At 41.5% G+C, this 22,500-nt stretch overlaps 1 protein-coding gene across 1 annotated transcript in view; it reads left to right on the top strand.

Moving 5' to 3' along the window:
- Window positions 1-22,500, top strand: part of palmdb (palmdelphin b) — an 80,006-nt gene that overhangs the window by 1,201 nt on the left and 56,305 nt on the right. Inside the window, exon 2 of the mRNA XM_072451212.1 lies at window positions 17,948-17,998. Coding sequence (XP_072307313.1) covers window positions 17,954-17,998 — 45 coding nt within the window. The 5' untranslated portion in view covers window positions 17,948-17,953. The remainder of the gene's footprint in view (window positions 1-17,947; window positions 17,999-22,500) is intronic.

The following is a 22,500-nucleotide window of genomic DNA, read 5'->3' as shown; positions in this document are numbered from 1 at the left end:
TTCAAGCTTAACAAACAGAAACCACATCTGGGCTGTCCCTACTGTCCCCTCTGTCCCTACAGTCCCCTCTGTCCCTACTGTCCCCTCTGTCCCTACAGTCCCCTCTGCCCCTACTGTCCCCTCTGTCCCTACAGTCCCCTCTGCCCCTACTGTCCCCTCTGCCCCTACTGTCCCCTCTGTCCCTACTGTCCCCTCTGCCCCTACTGTCCCCTCTGCCCCTACTGTCCCCTCTGTCCCTACAGTCCCCTCTGCCCCTACTGTCTCCTCTGTCCCTACAGTCCCCTCTGCCCCTACTGTCCCCTCTGTTCCTACTGTCCCCTCTGTCCCTACAGTCCCCTCTGCCCCTACTGTCCCCTCTGCCCCTACTGTCCCTACTGTCCCTACTGTCCCCTCTGTCCCTACAGTCCCCTCTGCCCCTACTTTCCCCTCTGTCCCTACAGTCCCCTCTGCCCCTACTGTCCCCTCTGTCCCTACTGTCCCCTCTGCCCCTACTGTCCCTACTGTCCCCTCTGCCCCTACTGCCCCCTCTGTCCCTACAGTCCCCTCTGCCCCTACTGTCCCCTCTGTCCCTACTGTCCCCTCTGCCCCTACTGTCCCCTCTGCCCCTACTGTCCCCTCTGCCCCTACTGTCCTCTCTGTCCCTACTGTCCCCTCTGTCCCTACTGTCCCCTCTGCCCCTACTGTCCCCTCTGCCCCTACTGTCCCCTCTGTCCCTACTGTCCCTACTGTCCCCTCTGCCCCTACTGCCCCCTCTGTCCCTACAGTCCCCTCTGCCCCTACTGCCCCTACTGTCCCCTCTGTCCCTACTGTCCCCTCTGTCCCTACTGTCCCCTCTGCCCCTACTGTCCCCTCTGCCCCTACTGCCCCCTCTGCCCCTACTGTCCCCTCTGCCCCTACTGCCCCCTCTGTCCCTACAGTCCCCTCTGCCCCTACTGCCCCTACTGTCCCCTCTGTCCCTACTGTCCCCTCTGTCCCTACTGTCCCCTCTGTCCCTACTGTCCCCTCTGCCCCTACTGTCCCCTCTGTCCCTACTGTCCCCTCTGTCCCTACTGTCCCCTCTGCCCCTACTGTCCCCTCTGTCCCTACAGTCCCCTCTGCCCCTACTGTCCCCTCTGTCCCTACAGTCCCCTCTGCCCCTACTGTCCCCTCTGTCCCCTCTGTCCTTGATGACTCTGTGTGATGTGTCTGCGTCTTCACATCTGGTTCATCTGCTCCTGAGCTCGTACTTATTGAGTGAGTTTAACGTTGGAACATTTGTGATATGATATCAGGTCTCACCAAGAAAGTTTCACTTCACTGCTGCAGGTTCTAAGCTGCAGACTGCCGTACATCACATGTCCACGCTCCTCGTGTGTCTTTGCATTTCGCCACGTCTAGATTAACTTCCTCATTACTAATTTCTCTGTGAATATGAGTCTGATTGTAATAAAACACACAACATTTTGAAGCTTAAAATGAAGTGACCACTGACGTCTTCTTCTACTGTGTGTCGAATGGTTGCGCTTCCTGCTAGAGTGCCAGTAAAAATCTTTACATTAACCGCACCGTTTTAAGGGCTGCAGGGTTCAAAGCGTGAGAAAAAAGTAGCAGCTTATAGTCCAAAAAGTGCGGTAGTTATTTGTGTAATTATTCACTGGAAACAGTGATATGTTTTTGCATGAGTTTGCATCAATAAAATAATTAAAGCAGATTTGACTTCTTTCTGCATGTCATTTGTCCCATTGTCGATCTCGCACAGGAGTTTGATTTGACCCTGAGTCTCACGTGTGTCTCAGCGTGGCGCACTTCATGGTCACTCATGGTAGAGTTCCATTCAACCGGACCGAGACCGACCTTTCACTTCTTTGGTCCGGATCAGTTTATGATTCAAATTTCTGACAACACAAACCAATCCTGATTCGAATCAAAAGTGTAAAAGCAGCAACAACTATGTTTAAGCTTCATCGTCCACAACGCTCTGCACTGGACACGCCCTCAAAGCTTTCGAGAGCACGGACTTTGTAAGCTAACGTTTATTAGCAATACCATGCAATAATATTTAAAGTAGCATTAGCTGCTAACGACCTCAAACAAACAGCTCAGCCTCAGTCTGGAGTGATTTCTGTCAGTCCACTGGTCCCTCCTGACCACAGTATTCCATTTCTAGACAAATGGGGTCTTTGGGCATGTTACAGAAGAGAAATCCCAGTTGTCATTTGAACCGGGGGCTTGTGGCGCGCCCGCGGTCTGCTGCTGCGCCGCAGGACTAATTAGACTCATTTCTCTGTGAATATGAGTTTAAATGTAATAAAACACACAGCGTTTTGATGCATAAAATACAGACAGTATCTGGACAGTGTTTCTACTGTCCACTGACGTCTTCTACAGTGTGTCAAATGCTTGCGCTTCCTGATAGAGTGCCCCTGATGGCCGTTATCCAGTCAAACTCTATACATTAACAGCACCGTTGTATCGGCCGCAAGGTTCAAAGCGTGAGAAAAAAGTAGTGGCGAAAAGTGTTTAGCTGCTTTTCTAACGTTTAGTTGTGTTGCTCATTTTAGATGCCAGATACATAATACATATTTAATAGAGTTGCATACTTTTGTATCATTATATGACTGCAGTTATGAGCTCTGGTTGAGTGAACCTTATAGTGAGTATTTTATTTCTTCCTGTCGTCGCTCTCTGACAATAACAGTTACAGAAAACACTGAAGATAAAACAGAAGTTCCTTGTTTTCTGCAGCTTTAAAGTCTCACCGAGCCACAAACTTGAATTACTAAATGTCTTTTTGTAAATTTCTGAGATCGGCATTGGGAGAAAAAGTTATTATGTGCGTACAATTGAGTTTATAAAGAAAACATTGGTTATGTTTGGGTGACATCAGATGCTCACGTGGCCGACCCCAGCGACCCCAGCGACCCCAGGACCACGCACCAGCACCAGACATTTGTAATCTAGTTTAGTCTTTTGATTTAGTCATAACATTATCTTAGTCAAGTTTTAGTCGATGAAAATGTCATGCTAATATATATATATATATTTGTCTATTTTAACTTCAATGAAATGTACTTCATGTGTCATGTTCAGACGAGTTCTTTGGCCGTAGAGTCTGTTTATGTTCTGGTTTGGGGGGACTTATAGTAGATATAAGTCATTTAAATTACATTGAAAATACATTTAAAATACATATGTAGTTTTAGTCTTTATAATTATTTTTAATTTAGTTTTAGTCAGCAAAAATGTGACAAAGATGAAATGATTTAGTCGATAAGATGAACACTAATTTGGCACCTGCAAACTCCTTTATATTGATATTGGCCCCCTGAAATCAACATGTATTGGGCCCTAATAATGTAGGACTTTTTGATATTATATAGCCATTTTTGTAGACAAATATATTAACCTTAAACCAGGAGAAAGTTATGGACTGTCAGAATGTTGTGATGTCATGTGACCCCAACCTTTTTATTACACTCATGTCAATATTGAAATAATACGTATATAAATATGTATGCTATTTAAAGTATGAATTTAATGAGTTGAATTCCACCCGCCAGAGAATAATTTGTAATTGGGCAAGACACTTCATCTTAAAGGTATGAACGTGTGACAAGCCACACTTGTCCTCATAAACATGTCAGGCAGGACTGCAGTGGAATGTAGAGGGCCAGAGACATCAGCAGTGACTCAGAGGATACTACAGTGGTCAGACATCTATTCTCTGAGTCTCAGGGAGCAATAGATCTGCTGTGATTGGTCATTCCAAGTGATGACATTTAGAAACCGCTATTCAGTCATTAGAGTTAGTAAACGGGTTAAGGTTAAGGTCAAGAACAGTTAAAGGTGCACTATGTAACTTTTCTGGTGAGGGGGGGGCATTCTGGTGGCATTAAACAAATCTATCGCCATGGAGACAAGCAAGTAACAGGGCATTCTTCGCTAGCCCTGACAGTTTAACAGTAACATTTGTTCATTTTTTATATCTTAAATTCTTCAATCATAACGTAGGTTGAAGGGTTATTGTTCTGTGAGGATTAAACCATGGCAAGGCAAGGCAAGTTTATTTGTAGAGCACATTTCATACACAAGGCAATTCAAAGTGCTTCACAGCAGGAAAAATGCATTCAAATCACAAAGAAATTACAGAAACAGAAATACAATAAAATTAACTAAATTAAAAATTATCAATCCAACTGATTTTCTAAACTAATAAAATCACAAACAAAAGAGAAGAGTGCAAAGAAAAAATCCTTTCAGTCATATGCGCAGCTAAACAAAACAGTTTTTAGCTTAGATTTGAACATTGTCAGAGTAGAAGCCTGTCTCACATCTTCAGGAAGACTGTTCCAGATTTTAGCTGCATAAAACTGAAACGCAGATTCCCCATGTTTTGTCCTGACTCTGGGCACCAGCAAGAGGCCGGTCCCTGAGGTCCTCAGAGTTCGAGATGGTTCATATGGCACTAACATATCCAAGATGTACTTTGGTGCTAGGCCATGGAGAGACTTGTACACAAGCAGAGCTGCTTTAAAGTCTATTCTCTGAGCCACAGGGAGCCAGTGCAGAGACCTGAGAACAGGACTAATGTGATCATACTTCCTGGTTCTAGTCAGGACCCGAGCAGCAGCGTTCTGGATGTACTGCAGCTGTTTTACAGCTCGTTTGGAGAGACCAGTGAGCAGGCCGTTACAGTAGTCTAATCTACTGGAGACAAACGCATGGATAAGTCTCTCTAAATCTGGTTTTGACACTATATTTTTGATTTTGGCAATGTTTTTTAGATGGTAAAAAGCTGCTGATGTTATTGATTTGACGTGGCTATTAAAGTTCAAGTCTGAGTCCATTATTACCCCCAGATTTCTAATTTGGTTTGTAGGTTTTAGAGCGAGACTCTGGAGGTGACCGCTAACACTTTCTCTTTGTTTCTGTGGGCCAAAAACGATTATTTCAGTCTTGTCTGAGTTCAGCTGGAGAAAGTTGTTTTGCATCCACAAACTGATCTGTTGGATGCAGTGACAGAGTGAATCTACTGGTCCATAGTCACCTGCCGATAGTGAAACATAGATCTGAGTGTCGTCTGCATAATTGTGATAGGACACATTTTCACTGCGTATCAACTGACCCAACGGCAGCATGTAGAGGTTGAACAGAAGGGGACCCAGGACTGACCCTTGGGGCACTCCACAGGTCAGGGTCATGTGGTCTGAGACACAGCTACCAATTTCAACAAAGTACTTCCTGTCTTCCAGATAGGACCTTAACCAGTTTAGGGCAGTGCCAGTGATGCCCACCCAGTCCTCTAGTCTCTGTAAGAGGATCCCATGATCGACAGTGTCAAAAGCAGCACTCAGATCTAACAGAATTAAGACTGAGGCTTTGCCCGTGTCAGTGTTCAGGCGGATGTCATTTGTCACCTTGACAAGAGCAGTCTCAGTGCTGTGATGAGGTCTAAAACCTGACTGAAAAACATCAAATGAGTTGTTTATTAAGAGGAAATCTGTGAGCTGTTGGTAAACAACCTTTTCAAGGACTTTGCCCAAAAATGGCAGATTAGAGATGGGCCGGTAATGACTCAGTACTGCGGCATCAAGACTGCTCTTCTTTAGGAGAGGCTTTATGACCGCAGTTTTCAAAGACATTGGGAATGTTCCAGATTGAAGCGACATGTTAACTATGTGAGTGAATGGTGCTAACAAACTGTTCAGCACAGACCTTAGAAATCTGGTGGGTAACACATCAAGGCAGCATGTAGATGAACTCAGACTGGTGATGATCTCATGGACAGTTTTGTCAGTTACTGGTGCAAAGTGAGTTAGCTCTAAGTGTCTTGGTGGTTTTAGGGTAATTTTTTGCATTGTGGGATTTATAGCATTTTTAATGCCCTGAACTTTGTCATTAAAGAATAATGCAAACTCATTACACTTGGATGTGGAAATGAGTTCTAACGGCAGCTGAGCTGGAGGGTTTGTTAATCTGTTTACTGTGGCAAACAGGACACGCGAGTTGTTACTGCAGCTTCCAATTATTTCAGAAAAATATCTTTCCCTAGTTCTACATAAGATTAGGTTGTACATGTTCAGCTTTTCTTTGTAAATCTCTTTTTGAACCTGGAGCTTTGACTTGCGCCATTTCCGTTCGGCCCTGCGGCACTCCCTTTTCTGTGCCCTGACCGAATCATCATTTCTCCACGGCGCCTTCTGCTTATTTTTAACCATTTTAGCCTTTATAGGGGCGATGGTGTCCAGAACATTCAAAACACTAGATGTAACAGAGTTCAACAAATCATTTACATTAGAACATGAGACATTTTCAAAGTTTATCATTTCCATAAACAGTGCACCTGTGCCATCACTTATGTGTCTTCGCTGAACAACTGCAGGACCAACCGGAGGTTGGGGAGAAACAGACAGGTCAAAGAAGACACAGAAATGATCAGACAGAGCAACATCGATCACATTAACATTTGAAATATTTACCCCCTTTGTAATGATGAGATCTAGAGTGTGTCCTTTGCTGTGGGTGGGGCCTCTCACATGCTGAGTAAGACTGAAGGTTTCAAGGACAGCATCAAGCTCTTTAGCGTTTCTGTCACAAATATTATCAACATGCACGTTGAAATCACCTGTAATGACCAAACCATCAAAGTCTGTGCATACGACTGAAAGCATCTCAGTAAAATCATCAATAAAACTTTGGCAGTGCTGGGGAGGCTTGTATAAAACAATGAAGAGAATGGATGGAGACCGTTTTAGCTCCATTTTAAAGGATACATACTCAAATGATGAAAACACCCCAAAAGACAACCTGCGGGTAATTATTTCATCTCTAAAGACAGCACAGACTCCACCCCTTTTTTGTTTTCTCGTGTTTCAGATTCAAACTTAAAGTTGGGTGGAGCAGATTCTATCAGAACTACATTTCCTGTGTTTTTGTCAAGCCATGTTTCAGTTAAAAACATAAAATCAAGATTATAAGAAGAAATAAAATTATTAATTAAGAGAGATTTGTTACATAAGGATCTGACATTTAGCACAGCAAGTTTCAGACTAGTTTCAGTGGGACTGGGCTTTATCTTTTCACAGGGAATATGAATCACATTTCTCAGATTGGGCCTGACTCGCATTTTGTTTTTCCATCTGTGTGATGATGTGACTACAGAAATAGCACTAGGGGGGGCTCTTTTTACATAGGGCCCCGGGTTGGTTTGATTTTTAATGTGACAATAAGTCCCGGCAACGCTGAGACCCAGTGCATCCTAGCTATGGGAGATACCAGGTAAAAGGCGAGGTTGGATGGGTGGTGGGGCTTTTGTAGCCAAGGAGAGTTTGGGACCAGGTGAGAGGCGAGGGGGGATGGGTGGTGGGGCTTTTGTTGGTGTAGTCGGCATAGCCCTTGCTATATTGGGCGTGAGTGGAGCCATCTTAATGCCTGATTTGATCAGACTTTCAAAATGGCTGGGAAGGCCCATGGGTGAGAGTGGAGATGAGAAGGAGAATGATGAATCTTTAGTGGGAGTAGATGTTGCAGGGGGAACCCAGGGCTGGTGTGAAGGCAGGGGCGATGACAGGGATGTTGTTGGGCTTGTCACAGATGGGTCCAAGGCCTTTGAAGATTGTTCCTTTGCTGGAGGCGGTGGAGGTGAATGTGGAGCAGCTGGAGCTGAATCCTTTGCTGGTGGTGGTGGAGCAGCTGCTGATGAATCCTTTGGTGGAGGCTGAGGTTGTGGTGCTTTTGATGTTGAAACATTGGCTCGGTCTTTGGCTGATGGAGCAGGAATTCTTCTCTCATTCCTCTCTTCTCTAACTATCTGCTCAGGACCCTGTCCAGGCCCAGTCCAATGCCTCAGAGCGTGGAGCAGGTTCTCTGTCAGCACCCTCACTCCACCTCTGCATAGGTGGGGGCCATTTCTCTTAAACAGGTCCTCTCGTTTCCAGAATAGATAGAAGTTCTCAATATAGTGTAGTCCTCTCGGGGGACACTCTTTGGACAGCCATGTGTTCAGCTGAAGAAGCCGGCTAAACTTCAGATTTGTTGTTGTTTTGGGGGTTTCATGTTCAGAAATATTGTCTCTTGCACAGGGATTTCTAATTTCTAGCTAATAGCACTGGCATTAGCACTGACCAATCAGATTCTCCTTTTTCAGTTGAGTGACAGGCTCAAACAAGCCTAGAGCTGGCTAAGTCCCGCCCCAGGGCTTGCTCTGGGCCCAGCAATAGGCCCATGGCTAGACCCGGCCCTGTGTGTAATGACTGGCACTGCCACCAGTTGGCATTAGATTGTGACTTTGCCAAGTCTGTTGACGCTCGCTAGATGTTTAACTTTTTTGCCTAGTTTGAAAGAAAAATAAAGAAGATCATTTTATTTGGACAAATGATGGGATTGTTATTCAAAAATGAGTGTACGGTATTATTGTTACCTAAATTAGTTGCATTGAAACAGTTAAAAGAGCAAAGGATTTATTGACACCTGAGACGTTGACGGGAGAAAGCACAGGATGAACTGTTTACACCTGGATCATGGCCTGACACGAACAACAAGTGCGGAAATAAAAGACTCACCTAAGAAATCAGCTGTGAGTGAGACTGAAATGTAACAGTGTTGGTGCGTGTTATATGTGCAGGAACTGTGTGTGTGCACCTGGGTTGTTGTATCGGTCAATCAACCAAAGCGTTGTGATGGGGAAGTTTTGTTTGACTCTAATCTTCACACATTTTAATTATGCATTCAAGCTGTTTTGGGCTAAGGGAGTGTCTGCCCCTGGTGATGCCACAGGAGTAATATTTAGCGCGTGTACGTACAAAAATGTTGCGTACATGACTTTCATCATTTAGTTTGTGGTCTTTGAAAAGACAACTCGGCAAGGAAATTAGTTATTAATTAGTTTGGTCCAAAAACTGAACTTATTACAGTTTAGGCAGTTTACGGATGACTGTGTCAACCAGATTTGTCAATCCCTGTATCTAGGAATAACCATTATCTAATCGTGATCAAGAGTCCGTGCACCCAGAGTCAGTCCTTTGACCTGAGTCTGTTAGAATGACAGATCCTTCTCACACACATGCTGGATTCAGATCATTCTCTGCGGCTCAGGTTCATACTGGAGCCATATTGTGAATATTGTCAAGCTGATATTGCACCCACCCACTCATCCTGCTGTGGCACCCATGACCCCCGCCTGAGCGCCTCGTATGAAAGGATTTCTGAAGAGGCAACAGAAAGTACATATACTCCACGTCCAATTAAATCCCACATTCACTCAGGATTTTTTCATTGTGACAAAGGATTGGTCAAGTTGATTTGAGCACTTTTCTATCTTTACTTCTTTCTTTATTTGTTTCCACTTGAATAACTACACCTTTATTAGTATTAATAAAGCATGAACAAAGATTTAAAATAGAACTTAGAACATTTAACAACATCTTTGCATGTCCCTGTGATGGTCACAGATGCACTTTTGAGGTATTTGAAGTGTCTATCGTAATTTGGGTGCAACAAGGTATTTTATTAAAAACAATTCATAAAAAATAAGAAATAAAAAAGCAAAGTTGAGTAAAAAAAAATAAAAAAAATACATTACATACTATATATATATATATATATATATATATATATATATATATATATATATATATATATATATATATATATATATATATATATATATATATATATATATATATATATATATATATATATATATATATATATATATATATATATATATATACTGTATATATTTATATATTCTTAGCTTGCTCGTGTCGTGAATTTTGTGTCTTTTTCCAGCCCTATTTCTGAGCATATAGTGCACTAATAGTGACTTGGCCAATAGTGACTTGGCCATGGAAGAAAACTATAAAGCCACATGTTGTTTTTTGGACTAAATAAAACATTTTAATGGATGAGGTACTTTGTTAAATTGAATGTATTTGTGAAGGATTGAAAGGTACAGCTAAAATTAGTCCTATGTTGTGTCTGTCTCTGTATCTTCAGAGGTCACACATAAGCCTTGCTAAAATTAGCTTGGTCTTGTAGCTTGCTTCCCAACACATCTTCTTAGGCCCAACCTAAACAAATGGCTTCAGCTCCATGAACTATTTAAAAAAAAATTATTTACTTTCAATTCCAGACTAGAACAAAAACACATTTTGCAGCACCACAATGTTCATACCCCAGGTCACCATAGAAAAAGAGGTCTTGATCTCAATGGGTATCTGGTTATAAAAGGTTAATACCTGCAGTTATCTCAGAGATTCAGCATGAAGCTCCCAAAGAAGAATGAAGTACTCATCATTATTGTGAGACATTGCGTGTAAACTGAACAAACAGACAGAGGTCTGGTGGAGTGTCAGTGGCTAATCAGGCCCAAACGAGATTAGCATCAAAATCCAGGGATTAACTGTGCCGAGGGAGCAGACAGACAAGTAACACGGTCATCAGATCATAACCCGTGCCCACAGAGATCAGACAATAGCCCTAGCCCAGGGTCAGTAATACCAGAGCATAGACAGAGCCCAGAGTCAGTAACACCAGAGCATAGACAGAGCCCATGTCAGTGACACCAGAGCATAGACAGAGCCCATGTCAGTGACACCAGAGCATAGAGAGCCCATTTCAGTCACACCAGTGCATAGACACAGCTCTTTCCAAATATGTGATTTTGTGCCCTCCATTCTGATGTATATTTATTTTCCCATTCTTCATCTGCCAAAATAAGATGTTCTTCTTGTTCACAGCTATGATGTAGTACACATTTCACTTAGAGGGTTATAATAGTCAGTGTTGCATTGTTTAATTTCTTAGTTGTAATAATTCCTTACGTCTAAACATCTTGTATCTCATTTTTCAAAAGATCAAAACTTCTTTTACAAAAAAAACAAAAGGTATACCTTTGTTATCCAGACTGTAGTAGGTAGTAGGTGTAGTAGTAGGTAGTAGTAGGAGGTAGTAGGAGTAGTAGTAGTAGTAGTAGTAGTAGTAGTAGTAGTAGTAGTAGTAGTAGTAGTAGTAGTAGTAGTAGTAATAACGGCTTTCCCCAGTAATAATTTTGACCAATTTAACAGTCAATGGATCTGTCAAGAGACCGTTCATTTATTTAGGTTTATTTGATAAGGACAAGTGTGTTTCATGAGCTCATGTCACACATTAAAACATTTTAGCCATTCTCAGTGTCTGTCATCCTGGGACTTTTGGGACTTTTGGGACAGTTTCCAGTCCGAGCTCCTCTGGTGACTGACCCCTCTGAGAGGAACAATCAAGTCACCAAGAACCTGCTGATGCAGCCGCAACCTGTGCAAATTTGAGGTTAATATATATATATAAATGATTCAAACTAACACAGTGGTGTGACCTAACAGGTTTCTTATCCAGAATGTTTATGGCTCTATTATAAATCATTTGAAGAGGCCTGACAGAAGTGGCAGTGACCTGTGACCAGGAGCTACAGCAGGAACTTAAGTGTGAAAAGAGTGTGTGCAGGGTTAGGGTTTAATTTAAAGTCTTGATGCCGGACCATCGTAAAGACTCCTAATATTCCTTATTATTTAGTAGTGGTTCACCGATAATGGATATTATGGACATTTTAGGCCGATACTGATATCGATGTTATGGGGAAAAGTTGGGTTTTGGTTCATTCAAACACTTATACGGATCAAAACTACTTTAATATATATAGAACCAGTGAGAACACATAATATCCCAAATGTGGGGAGAAAAGTGTTTAATAGGGCTATAATGTATTTAACACAATGTTTAGATATAGGTAAGCTATAGGCTATAGTAGGATTATTCTTATTAGAGTAAAATTAGCTTTCTGTGAATTTCCTGTTTTATTTATCATTATTAGATTAGTTTTTGGACTAAAATCTCTCTGAACCTCTCCAGTCTGTGTCATCGTCTGCAGCTCATCTGCTGTGTCTGTTCAGAGAGTTCCTCTCTCCTTTAAACCTCTCACACTAAACTTCTGGAGTAAACATGTCTAAACCGATTGTTTAGCTGAAAAACTAGTCAAATAATGTCTAAAACGTTTCTAGCGATTTTTAAAGTCTGTCACTTCGTCATTTCTGGGTCTTTTGACTCAGAATAAAGACTGGATTCAAGTTTACAGCCAGTTCTGTTAGAACATAGCAGCAGAAAGCCTCTGCTCGTGGAGCTGTGTTTTCATCCGTGTTTTCGTCCAGTTTCTGAAGGTTTGGAAGAGTTTCATTACCGGAATGTAATATCGGTGGACTGATATCAGTGCTTTTGACTAATACCGATATTCCTCAATGATGTGAATACAGGCCGATATTGATGCAGGTATCGGAGCATCCCTTTTATTAACTCATCTATTTGAAACTGGTTTGACACTTTATAAAATATGGTCAGACACTTGCTCCGCTACTGCCAAAATGTGCCTTCAAAATCACAGTTTCACTCAATGTGTTTATCTGGCCTATTGCTCTCTGGTTCTGTTCTATGTTTTGAGTAGAAATGTCTAAATGAATAAATAATAATAATACGAGCGGGGTACGAGCCACTGCAAAGAGCACCCCACCTACATTACCCCTCCCCCACAAACAGTACCAACTTAATACTACTTCATTCAACATTTTCACTACCACATGGTTTGAGATAGAGTTATGTTCCCATTGACTTTTATGTTCAGTGTGATGTGGAGAATAAGTGTGCCAAATTTCAACAGTTTATGAGTAAATTTCTACATCCCATTCTAAATGCCTGTAAACCAAAACACATGTAGGTCTACGTCAGTGTTTGTCAGGTTTCCATGATAACATTTTAGATAGAGGTATGCTGTCATTTACATTTTTTTTTTGAATGGTAAGAAGAATGTCTGTACAAAATTGTATTTGTCTACATCAGAGTCATCTCCTGGCTCTTTTTCATTTTGTGTTCAGAGGCCCGTTCATGCTCCGCTCTCTAACATGAGCTTTTAGAACCAGAGCGGACAGCAGCTTCTGTTAGAGCTCTGCACATGTGCTCTGAGGACCACACAGCCTCAAACCCATGATCTATGCTCAAACCAGGCTGAATAAACCTGTGTGGGAATCAAGGATGTTTGCATGTTCTGCTCTAACTGAGCATGTGCAGAGGAGAAGCAAACTTTTAGAGACAAGTCTTTATTTGTAGCTAAGGCTGTGTTTATGCTTCAAATGATTAGACAATAGTTAGAAATACAAGAAGTATTTTGAGTGTTAATTTTGTGTAATAAATGTGTCAGTAAAGTGTCCATTCAGCAGTGTTTACAGGTATAGAAGTGTTGCTCAGTAGGAGAGGTGTTCACCCTTCACGTGGGAGACCGAGGTTTGAAACTAAACTTAGTTTTTCACTCTTCAATGCATGCATTGAAATGTTTTACCAATCTAGTTCAATTCAATTCAATTCAATTTATTTTTGTAACGCCCAAAATCACAACAACGGTTGCCTCTGAGGGCCATAGTGCCCTTTGGTGCCCGTGAGGACCTGTTCTAAACAGAAGACCATGTCATCCAAAACTTAGTGATTTATCAAAAACTCCACTAGTTCTATTTATTTGAGCATATAGAGATGGCAATAGATGAGATGAACAGCTCCATGTCACTTTTGATCACGTAGTTACAAGCCACGATTTCATGTCTATACTTCACTTAAATATGGATCATTAGATCATTTCATGGAGGACTGGGTACATGATGATGTCAATGTCGATAATGTTGTAGACTGAAGATGGTAAATAACAATGGGGAACTCACACAACCCTGAGGAACTTCACAGATTAATTCAGAAGGAGTTTGTGACCAACTGTTGTCTGTAGAGGGGCACCAGTAGTAATTGGAGGGTGTTGGGTTATTCAGAGGAGAAACCCAACAACCTCCAATTAATAAAGAACACAATAGTATTAACATCAACAAAAACAAAAATGATTATTATAATTATAAAAACAATACTCTGGGGTTAGTGAGACTAGGGGCATGAGAGAATTAGCAGAATATACTGTGTTCCTTCCATATTGGTAGGCAAGCTATTTCTGGCTCAATTTTGTCTTTAAACGTGTGAATTTTGATTGGTTCACATTGGAGTGGAATGGGACAATCCAAAGCGGGTCAAGTGAGGTGTGGCCTCCAAAGGGTTAGGGTCTGACATGCACCCGGCTCTCAGAAAGCTTAAGGGAGAATGCAGACTTAGATGAAAACAAGACAGATACAGTACTGAAAATAATATTTTATTAGCTAATGCTAACTTGCTCCTGTGACAAACAAAGCACAAGACATTTCTAACATGATCCAAATCCAATGCAGTACATAAAGAGCCGGCGTAGAGGCGCAGAGAAGAGAAATTAAACAGAAAAGCTGAGGATGAACCAGATGAAGTTTCCTGTTTACTCTACCACAAACTTATAATTATAAAACAAGTGTCTGTACTTTCTACTCCTTACATTATCAAAACAGACTTGTTGCTTTAGTTTAAGTGCTTGCATTTGTTTTTTTTCTCGCCGTTGATCACGCTTTGAGAGCTGCGGGGGTGAGCGAGTCACAGTTTGACCAGTGTTGCTGAGCTCATGTGTGCGAGAACAGCCGTGTGTTCATAAACAGACAGGAGTCTAGACCAGGCTTTAGCTCTGCAGCTAAATAACAGCTTTGGGGAAGTATCGTATCAGTCAGAGTGCAGTTGTCAGGTTTTCCTTTTATTTAACCTTCAAGCTCATTAACATACTTAAATGTAGAAAAATAAATCATGTCTTATCTCTTATCTTATGTTTTTACTTTACGGGGATGGACTTTTGTACTTTTACTCATGCAAAGGAGTTTCACCTGTACTTTGACTCTCACCTGTACTGTGACTTTTACCACTTGAGTAGTACTTTTGCCACCTCTGTCTGCGAGCCACGACTTAAGCACGGTCATTTTGTCTGACCCTTTCTTTCTTCTATTTCTCTTTCTTCTCTCTCTTCCCCTCACACCTTTTCCTCACTCTCTTCTCCTTGTCTCTTTCTCCCCTCTCTCTTCTCTCTCTCTCTCTGTGGGCGAGTGGTTGTAGACTGGTTCATCAGTGTGTGGGCGCTCCACTTCCTCTCTCTCTCTCTACTGGCTGCTCTGTCACTGGGAGGCATCTGCTGTTACTGGGGCAATCGGAGCAGCAATCTTCATTTTAGCTTCTGCATTATCTTCCAATCTCAGGCTAATCTCGACTTCATTGTATTTGCAGAGAAATGTGTCCTCTATATTTGACCCGTCCTTCAGACCCACAGCCTGTCCGGAGCAGTGGACAATCACATGACGGGAACCAAACCGTTTTTTAGTTTAAGAGAATCCAAATGCATTTCATACACGGCATACTGTGTTATGTAGTGGTAATACTTTATAATAATAAAGCTTAAATGACAAAACAATGAGCTTTTCGCCATGTTCTAACACTGCTACCTCATCAAAAAGCTGAATTTAGATTAATTCATGGTTGTTTCATTAATCCTATTTTACAAGTGTGTCTTCTCTGCCCCTTCTATGAGCCTCACAAAGAAGAAAATAATAATAAGACATTTACCAGATTTGCAGCATCAAAGACAGAGATCCAGAGGTCTCCTGCGTCCTACATTAGTATGCCGGAGGAAAGCTAGTTGGTTAGTTCCTTTTACTGCCAGTAGATGGAGTGCCAACATCAACCCTTATGATCATAGTCAAGTGTGGTTTTGACTACGTACATTATTTATAGCATGAACAAATACTTGTATGCATATTGAACAAATAGTTTGTTAGACTTCAATCTAGTAACTACTTTATTAATACCCTAACCCCAATTATGTAGTTACCAAGCCTGAATCATTTGAATAGACGATGTGTACATTATAAAGTAAGTCTTTGTTGACGTTTTATTGAGGCTAATCCTGATCCTGCGGCGATAGAGATAAAGCTCTGGACGATTGTTGCTGAAATAGTAGAGAGGAACGAGTGTATTTATAGGTTATTGGTTTGGATGGACATGTAACTTGCTGATTGGCTGACAGCGACTTTCGGGTCTTCCTAGTTGAGATACAGTAACACAGCGTCATGACAATATCAGAAATGTTCCTTGCCTGAGCAGCCAGTCCCAACACATTTTGACTACTTTACAAAACCTGAGGGTCTGGGATCCAACCCAGTCACGCCAATTTCCAAAGGGAGTGATTGACAGGCGAATTAACCAATCAGACAAACGCATTGTCCATTCGTGTCCAAACAAACATGGAGGATTACGAGGAAAGGATAAAAATAACACAGACTGAGAAACGTTGCCGACTTCTGCTGAGTCAACAAGCGACGCACTAAACTCTGTAAATCTCAAGGCAAATAAAGTTATATATTTTGTTCTGAATGTCCCGAAAATATTTGAGAGATTTCTTCTGCATTTGAGAGACACGTTAGCGGCGGTGGTTGGACCGGTTAATGCTGGAAAGTTTTTTTTGACGCCCCCCAATGGTCCGATTCCAGATCGAGACGCATTCGAACAGAATGTGGGCAAAAATGTTCCAGGTGCATATTAAACTCTACAAAGGCGAGTTATAAAGTGCTCTCATTCGCATTACTCTAAACCCACGATGAGCGTCTACCTTAGGGGCTCTGGATATGATCCTCAATATAAAGCAGTGAAGGACAAAAAAGGATGTTAGCTGTAGGAATGGACACACGTTATGGAAAATGTACCACGTTCCTTCATCATTAACATTGCTGGAGTTATATTTAGCTTAATTTGCAGTTGGAAGAAAAAAGCTTCATAAAACATGTCTTCAAATTTCCCCAATTTGTGATGTCAAAGGTAAAGATCCAGAGGTGCGGTTTTTATGTCATAACAGACTCGTGAATTACAATCATTGTAATAGAAAGTGTGTTGTTTTCAATACATTATGTTAAGACACATACAAACATACTTCTAAGCTATCTTCAAACCCATAAATCTCTTAACAACTCCTTCTGTGCTTTTCTGCCCTCATGAATGTGTGAAGACTCCAAAATTTGCATTTAGATTTAACAAATTGACTTTAGGCATATTCGTCTCCTCCTCAAGGTGGCGCCAATAGGGGATCTGGATCTGACAGACACATGAGGAAGCATCTGTACTGTATGTCTGTCACTCTCCTCCACAGGGGTCACCAAGATGTGATGCTTATTCTCTGGGACTAACCATTACATTGTGGACAACATTTAGTTCATGTATTACAAGTTGTATGACATATGCATCCTACAACTTGTAATAGAGGCTTCATAGCATAGTATACAGGGACTGCACGTTTTTTTTATGGGATCCCCGTTACCAACGTACATTACAACCTTAGGCCTGAATTAGCATGTCGAGGGTAAGCTTGGCTTGTTATTTCCCTGTATAATTCCTTCTTCAGCCAGTAGATAGAGCTCTACCTCAATTCTTGATGTTGACAACTCTTGACTACTAAAAGCCTTTAAAAATACTTCATATTAAACACATTATTTTAAGTTTGCAAACATGAAATGCATAGTGTCATAGTGCACCTGTTGTGGTACATTGAAGATTTGGATTTAGAGCTCTGTAGTCCACGGTTGTTGCAGTGGCTGCGACTTCATTCATTCCTTCTGTGTCAACATTAAAGTGTAAAGGGTCATTAGTGTGGGAAGCGTAGATATATGTTTTGGTTGCAGTGATTCCTGGTGGAATCGGCATCTTTAGTTTTGTGCCCAGAGTTCCATGCCCAACGCCTTTGAAACTCTCCGTCTCTTAATTTCCCTTTCTTTTCTTTTGTTGTCCACTGCACATCACTGTAGACAAGAGTGGTTTGTGGCTTTAAGATGAAGACATGCACGTCGCTCTGGGGTCCTGAATTTGCATGTCGGATAAAGCCTCTTGGCTGTTTAGTCTCACTATTTACTTTCCTCACTGCATTGGATAGAATACTGTCTTAAAGGGTTGTCTGATCTATAATAAACAGGAATTTCTAATTGTCTAAAAATGACTAAACAAATTTCATTGTGATGTTTTGCAGGTGAAAATGGAAGAGGAGACCCTGTTGAAGGAGAGACTGCAAGCCATCACGGTGAGCCTGTCCACTAACTACACACCTACCCACACACACCCAGATGACTACAACTGAATCTTTTTCTCACTCCCTAACTGCAGCATATAAAGAGCAAACTGAATTGGGCCGAGTACTGAACCCTGTGGCACACCTACACCGTAGGTAACTTTAGAATAGGGTTTTTTCAAAATACACCTAATAATCACATAGTTACAAACCGTTTAAAAGAGTCAGTAAATAACAATAATTACAAGTTTCTATTGTTTGTAAAGCCAAAGCATCTTACTGCGTCAATACTTTCACTGAATCACAGGGCAATCTTGCAAAATTACAGGTACCGAGTGCTTCCTGGAGGAGGGCCTGAAACAGCGTGCCGCGTAACTGGGGTGGCCCCCAGGGTGAGTCACACAATGTAGCCCCCGTTCGTCTGCTCATCTGAGGAGAAGGATAGAGACTGTTCTCTAGTTAAAGACTGCAAGATAACAAAAAAAAAAACACTTTGGGACCAATAGCACTGGTTCATTGCTCTGAAAAGTCAATTTTGGCAAGTCAAGGTTCATGATAGTAGAAAGATACAGAACTCAACACTGTGTTATACGCTAAAGTAGAATGGCAAGCATTGGATTGGAGAAGACGACTGAACTGCATTTAGTTTATTTATGAGGCTCTAATTGGGACTTGATTATTTAACATATTTGATGAACATCAGATCAGGTATTCATCAAATAAGATCACAGGATATTCTTATTTTCGAGTCTCACTGAATCAATACGGAGCTATAGGGCAAAAGGCTTTCAGGAAATTTGCTCCCAGTTTCAGAATCAGAATCAGAATCAGAATAGGGTTTATTGCTATTTGTCGATGAACACAATTCAAAGAAATAGGAACTTGTCCTGGTTTTTCGGTGCAACACAAACACTGAAGGCATGATATGTACATATTAAATATATATTAAAATATAAAGTATATGGAACAAAACACATAGATATTTTAAATTAAATTATTGTATACCTTTTCATGAATCCAATGCACAGACTATGCGCAGTGCTCTTGCTTTTAAAGTTTTCAATTATTTTATTCTACATTGTGTGTGTTTTTAGAAATTTGTTTTATTTTGTCTTATTGATCAATTTATGGCCATTTTATCTATCTTTTTATATGTTCTGTATTTAACTGGGCACAAAAAGAGGGTTTCTCTCTTTGACTTTTTTCCCTATAAATAATATAATAACAATAATTAAAAAGTCACCAGACCGAAATCTTTCAGTAAAGTGTGGACAGCGCTGGATCTGCAGCGTGACGCGTGCCAAAGGTCACTGTGTTTAGGTCGTGACATCACTGTTTTCATTTAAAGAGAAGCAAAACTGAGACACGTATTACTCTTTACCTTTGTGAATGTCAGGAGGCTGTTACCGAGCGCAGAGGAGAAGCAGAACCACATCAGGACCAGAACTAAACCAGGTCCAACTCAGGCAGGACTTTACACGTTTTAAATCAGGACTCCCACATGACTGAAATGAATACTGACACATGGAGCCACAGGAGGAGAAACTGTTGAGTGGGAAAGGTTAAACCCTCAAATTTCAATGAAGACGATTTTCTTGTATTTGCTTTGCACTTTTTGCATATATTTTGACGATTACATTTGTTTACTCAATGAATGAGTTCGATTTAAGACAAAGCTCTCTGATTTCCTGATATTCTTTTAAACTGCTGCCCGATTCCCAGGCCAGACCAACGTCACATGATCCCTCTGGGTGGAGTCTGCATGTCCTTCCAGCGTTACCGTGGCTTCTGTTTGGGTTCTTGTCCAAAGACATGCATGTGCTGGGTAAATTTCCCCCAGTGAATGAATGTGAGAATGAATGTCCATCTGTGTGTCTCTGTCTCTGTGTTAACCCTGTGGCGAGTCGACCCCTGTCTAGGGTGAACCCCGTCTCAGGCCCAAAGTCACTGGGATAGGCTCCTGTCTCCCAGGACCCTGAACAGGTAGAAAATAAATGAATTAAAATATATATATACAGGTTGTAATCCTGATGAAGAGCTTAACAATTCACAAAAAGTGAATTCCAAGGTTGTGGCGCTGTGAGATGTGGCTAAAGCGTGAATAAATAGGTTCATCCGGTTCATCCAACGCTTGTTCTGTATTTAAGAGCCTGTTTTAACATCTCTTGCAGCAGGTTTGGATAATGTTAGATAATGTTAGTTGCACTCGAATCATAGTATTCTTGGTCTTGACACGAATGCCTTACATCGATAAACAGGAAACGGCTGTTGTTGCCAAGCACGCAGGCTCAACATATGTGATCGCATTTCCATATGAACAGCTGACAGTCCAGTATGTAATGTACTGTGAAAACAAGATGGCAAAGAGTATAAAAAGAAAATAATAATTTCTCACCAAATTATACTCTATACTCGACATCTTGTTTTCACAGTACATTACATGACCGCTATGTCCAGTATGTCCAGTGGAAATGTGGTTCATGATAAATGCCCTTGTTTATCCATCATTTATAACAAAATCAAACTTCTCTCACCTCAGATTAACAACGATTTGTGTTTCATTCTGCAGAAATCTGTTTTTCAGTACCTGTGATGTTATTTTCCATTATATTTGTCCTTGTAAGCAGCCATGTTGGTTTTGATACGGACAGACCATGCACGTACCTGATTGGCTTATGCACCAATCACACCCTTCTGATCTTGTGGAGAGAAATGCGGATGACCAGACTGTCATCAATCTGTACTTAAAAAATACAGAGATATCATTCTTGGCTCTCCAGGCAAGTACACTTCCTCCCCCCCTGTCCAGGACGAGTTCCCATTTACAGAGCTCATGTTGGATTCTCACGCTAAATCTGGCAACCCTCCGCTATGTCCACACACACCCACAGCTCACTGCGTCACAATATCATAGGACATATGTCTTGATACATAACTGAAATTACCTACATTATTACTTTTGAGCTTTTGACTCAACATTTTTCATCAAAAACATACCTGGAGTCGCATTTAGCTTCATTCACGCTAGTTTGACAAATCCTGGTTAGAAAAACATGGATTTTGGATCTCTTGGATAACCTTTGTGACGTGGCTCAGAGAATCTTCTCTGCTAAGTCCATAAATCATCACCAGACTCATTCTATGAATTTCTCCCGTCTAATCACAAACAGCATGAATTGTAGCAAAGGTGTTACAATTGATGAGATTAAATAAAACATATGACCTGGAGATTAAAGATGGCTCTAAAGAAGACTCTCTGCTGCTATTTTGACCACTCACACTTCAAACACGAAACATGACTCATTAAGGGATGTTGCAATAAAAAAAACAATGGAAGGAAAGACTACACCAGTGTCCAGTCCGCCAAAGTTGACGGATTGCAACCAAAGAGAAAAGCTAGCTTGTCAACCTAAAGTTAGCACAGAGGCTCCAGAGAGTGGGTCTGTAACCGCAGGACCTGCAGCGCTGGGGGCCGATATCGCAGGCACAGCAAGCGGAGGAGAAGATGTGCAGAGACAAAACGTTGGGCCAAGTTATGGCAATGCTTGTTGCAATGCAATGTGAGATGGCATCGATAAGAGCAGAGATGAAGACGGAAGATTTGACAAGTTGGAGGCGGACATAGGAGCCCTGAGAGGGGCCAAACGGCACAGCTCTGGAAACACAGATGAGTTGAGGGCAACTGAGAGCCCGGGTGAAGGTTTCGCAGGCGCAAAACAAATCCATCAAGAGCAAACTTTGGCCTGAAAAGACTTTTAGAAGGCAAACAGAATCTCTTGCATATCCTCGAGTCCCTGGAGAAACGGTCTCTACTCCACATGAACGGTTCTTCATCTGCCTGGAAGAACTGGTTCTCCTCCTGAAGAACTGGTTCTCCTCCTGAAGAACTGGTTCTCCTCCTGTGTGGATCCAGCTCCACTGTCTGTCTCGCAACTGCCTGTCCGCCTGAAGGAGTCAGATCTCTCCTTCACTCTGGAACTCCTCCAGGTTTCTACTTTTCCCAAGTTGTAGTTTTTCCAGGCCCAGAAGGAGGGTCTAAGGACAGGGGACGCTGGGACATTGCCCCTCGTCCCTATGGACATTGTTTAATCTGTTTTTCACTGTCGCCCTCCGAGACAACCGCTGTTGTGATTTTGGGCATTACAAAAATAAATTGAATTGAATATTTTGGCGCAGCGAAGATTCGTCAAAAGATTCTAAATAAAAACTATACCTTGATAAAAATGAATTTCCTTCCATACAAAGTTTAAATCAAAGGATTAAAACTATTAAAATTAATGTTTTCTCCGTCTGTTCCCGACTCTTCCAACTTCCATCCCTAAACAGCTCTTTAGTGAGTGGGACAGAACAATCTAACAATGAGACGGTCTTTATTGTTGCATTGGGAATCCTTCCATCGCTCTATGGATCAAATATGATGTTTTTCTTGAAACCTGAGAACCTGAATCATTGAGAGGATATGGCAATGTTTTATTTCTTATTTTTCACATTTGGAGTTGAAATATTTGCCAGTT

This window comes from Eucyclogobius newberryi, unplaced genomic scaffold (genome assembly GCF_026437365.1).
Source record: "Eucyclogobius newberryi isolate DKJ021-1_F unplaced genomic scaffold, fEucNew1.0.hap1 SCAF_18, whole genome shotgun sequence".
NCBI classification, from domain to species: Eukaryota; Metazoa; Chordata; class Actinopteri; order Gobiiformes; family Gobiidae; genus Eucyclogobius; species Eucyclogobius newberryi.
The sequence above is the reverse complement of the archived record's forward strand: the minus strand, read 5'-3'. Positions and strand labels throughout refer to the sequence as shown.